The 2,713-nt window shown below is 38.4% G+C and overlaps 1 protein-coding gene across 1 annotated transcript in view; it reads left to right on the plus strand.

The window, feature by feature from the left end:
• Positions 1-244: 244 nt before the first annotated feature.
• Positions 245-2,713, plus strand: part of PTP4A2 (protein tyrosine phosphatase 4A2) — a 12,800-nt gene continuing 10,331 nt past the window's right edge. The window contains exon 1 of the mRNA XM_004705020.2: positions 245-1,239. Coding sequence (XP_004705077.1) covers positions 1,144-1,239 — 96 coding nt within the window. The 5' untranslated portion in view covers positions 245-1,143. The remainder of the gene's footprint in view (positions 1,240-2,713) is intronic.

Raw genomic sequence — 2,713 nt, forward strand, 5'->3', positions numbered from 1 at the left:
AACATTTAGAACTAATTTTAAAAGATGCATGCATTTACTGTTCTTATAGAACCTTTAGTGCAGTGGTTCTCAACCTTCCTCATTCCGTGACCCTTTCACACAATTCCTCATGTTGTGATGACCCCCCAACCATAAAACTATTTTCGTTGCTACTTCATAACTGTAATTTTGCTACTGTTACGAATTGGGCAACCCCTGTGAAAGGTCGTTCGACCCCCAAAGAGGTTGCCACTCACAGGTTGAGAACTGCTGGTTTAAGCAAAGAGTATCTATGAAAGTTCTAAGGAGAGCAAATAGAGCTGTGTGAATTTTATGAGGAGCATATGACCTTTATTATGAAGAAAGACAGGCATACTTGATTTTTGAAACTCTTGGTACATAATTCTTAGATGGCAGTAATTTAGAATTGGCCACGTTTCAGATGCTACGTTTATAAGAGAAGCCTCCTTGACTTCGGGCATTGTGTTTACTTTGCTGTCAACCTCCAGTTCATTTTACTTATGCTTCCCCCCTAGGTTTTTCGTTGGAATATACGCTGCACATTTATGGCGATTCTGAGCGTGAGGGCAGACTTCTGCCAGGCTCAGCACAGCATTTTCGCTGACAAGTGAGCTTGGGGGTTCCATGTGCCATAATTAACTTTGCCTTGAAGACTCTGGACACCGAGACTGGCCTCAGAAATAGTTGGCTTTTTCTTTTAATTGCAAGCATATTTCTTTAATGACTCCAGTAAAATTAAGCTTCAAGTAAACAAAAGTGGAAAGTGACCTACACTTTTAACTTGTCTCACTAGTGCCTAAATGTAGTAACGGCTGCTTACATTTTGTATGTGGTTGGATTTTTTTGGAGTCCGAAGGTATCCATCTACAGTCATTGAGGCCCAAGTTGAATTTGGACTCGAGTGGATTCAAAATACTTCTGCTTATCTTGAAGAGAGAAGCTTCTTAAGGAACAAACAAGTTGAATAGAGAAAACACTGATTGATAATAGGCATTCTAGTGGTCTTTTTAATGTTTTCTGCTGTGAAACATTTCAAGATTTATTGATTTTTTTTTTTCCCTTCCCCATTTTTCCTGCCACACTCTTACACCCACCCACTCGCGGGCGTGCGCGTGCACGCACGCTCACTTTTTATTTGCCATAATGAACCGTCCAGCCCCAGTGGAGATCTCCTATGAGAATATGCGTTTTCTGATAACTCACAACCCTACCAATGCTACCCTCAACAAGTTCACAGAGGTAAGATTGTTGTTTGGTCTACTGTCTGGATTGATTTGTAGGAAAAGAGTCTTTATAAAAATTAACACCATTCTAAAGAAATCTCTTAAAGCCATTTACTTCTGTGATTGGCTCTGGCTATGGGTTTGGCTATGCTAGGGTTCCTCGGTTGAATTGGGTGGAATTGTTTACCACAAATTTTTAAAATAACATTTAAAATGCCATGGATTTTCTTGCATCCTCTCTGCATTTGCCAGTACGTCTTGTGTTATACTTTAAAATAATGGGAATATTGATGGGACAGTTTGTATTGGGTACTATGCATGACAAGCAATGTTTTGCATTATTTACTTCTCACAGTAATCCTATGAAGTATAGCTATCCCTGTTCTCTCCCTCTTACAGCCGAGGCAGCTAAACAGTAAGCAATAGAACTGGGTGGGATACTTAAACTAGGTAGGACACTAAAGCCCATGTCTGACCTCAGATGTTTCAAGTATTCTTGGAGTGAAGAGCTACCCCAGAACCATGTAGGACCAGCAGTCTTCATATAGATAGATATATTTCAGTAACTTAGAAAAGAAGAGGTGTTAAGTAACCTAAAGTGTGATTTTAGGTTGTGATTGATTCTTTTGCTTCATTTATAGAGTAGACTTTAAGAGTATTGAATTCTAAGCCTACTCTAGTTTTACAGATGACAAAACAGGCTGAAAGCGATTTCGACTTGGCTTAAGGTTACAAATACCATAAAAAGTTCTACCATGATCTTTGCAATAAACAGTTACTATGGAGTTCATTAAGAATGGGGATTTTAGTTGTGTTTTAAAAATTCTTTTCTAGCATAAGAATGGTTTTCTGTGAAAAACAAAATGCTCTATTAAAATAACTTTACTCTTTTAGATACCTAAGTGATAGTCACTTCTTGCAGGATATCACTGCTCCTGTTTAATGTATACTTATAATTCCCTAAGCTTCTTAACTTGGTGTACACAGTGTCCAAGTTGATTCCAGGCCTGTATGCCCTCAGGTTGTTCAGTCACCTTTAAGCCTGGCTGAATTATGTGTTACTATTTTCAGTCTCTGGATTTCCTTGGCCCATCGACTTGCAAAGTGGCAAAGGCCCCTGTCTCATAACTATGAAAAGATATTGGTAGCCCCTCTAAAATAGGTAGTCCCTGTGGAAAGGGTTTTAAAGGAGCAACACTCTGGGTCTTTGTGTGTGTGTGAGCTAGTTTTTTACATATAATTCTATTTCCCCCCTCTTAATTTCAAAATTTATTTAAGAGACATTACCTGTTCGTTACATAAAAATCTGAACTAAAAAGGCAGTTAAAAAACACCTGACTGTTAACACCTGGTTTCCAGATGACGTGTGTGTGTATGTGAGTGTGTGAGAGACACACACACTTAGATACATATACGTATCTAAGTATAGACAGGGCTATTATGTACATTAAACAAACAGATCTCCCCCATTTCCTTAGTATTTTAAAATA

This window comes from Echinops telfairi, unplaced genomic scaffold (assembly GCF_000313985.2).
Source record: "Echinops telfairi isolate 266 unplaced genomic scaffold, ASM31398v2 ScPeMD7_7457;HRSCAF=8495, whole genome shotgun sequence".
Taxonomy (NCBI): Eukaryota; Metazoa; Chordata; class Mammalia; order Afrosoricida; family Tenrecidae; genus Echinops; species Echinops telfairi.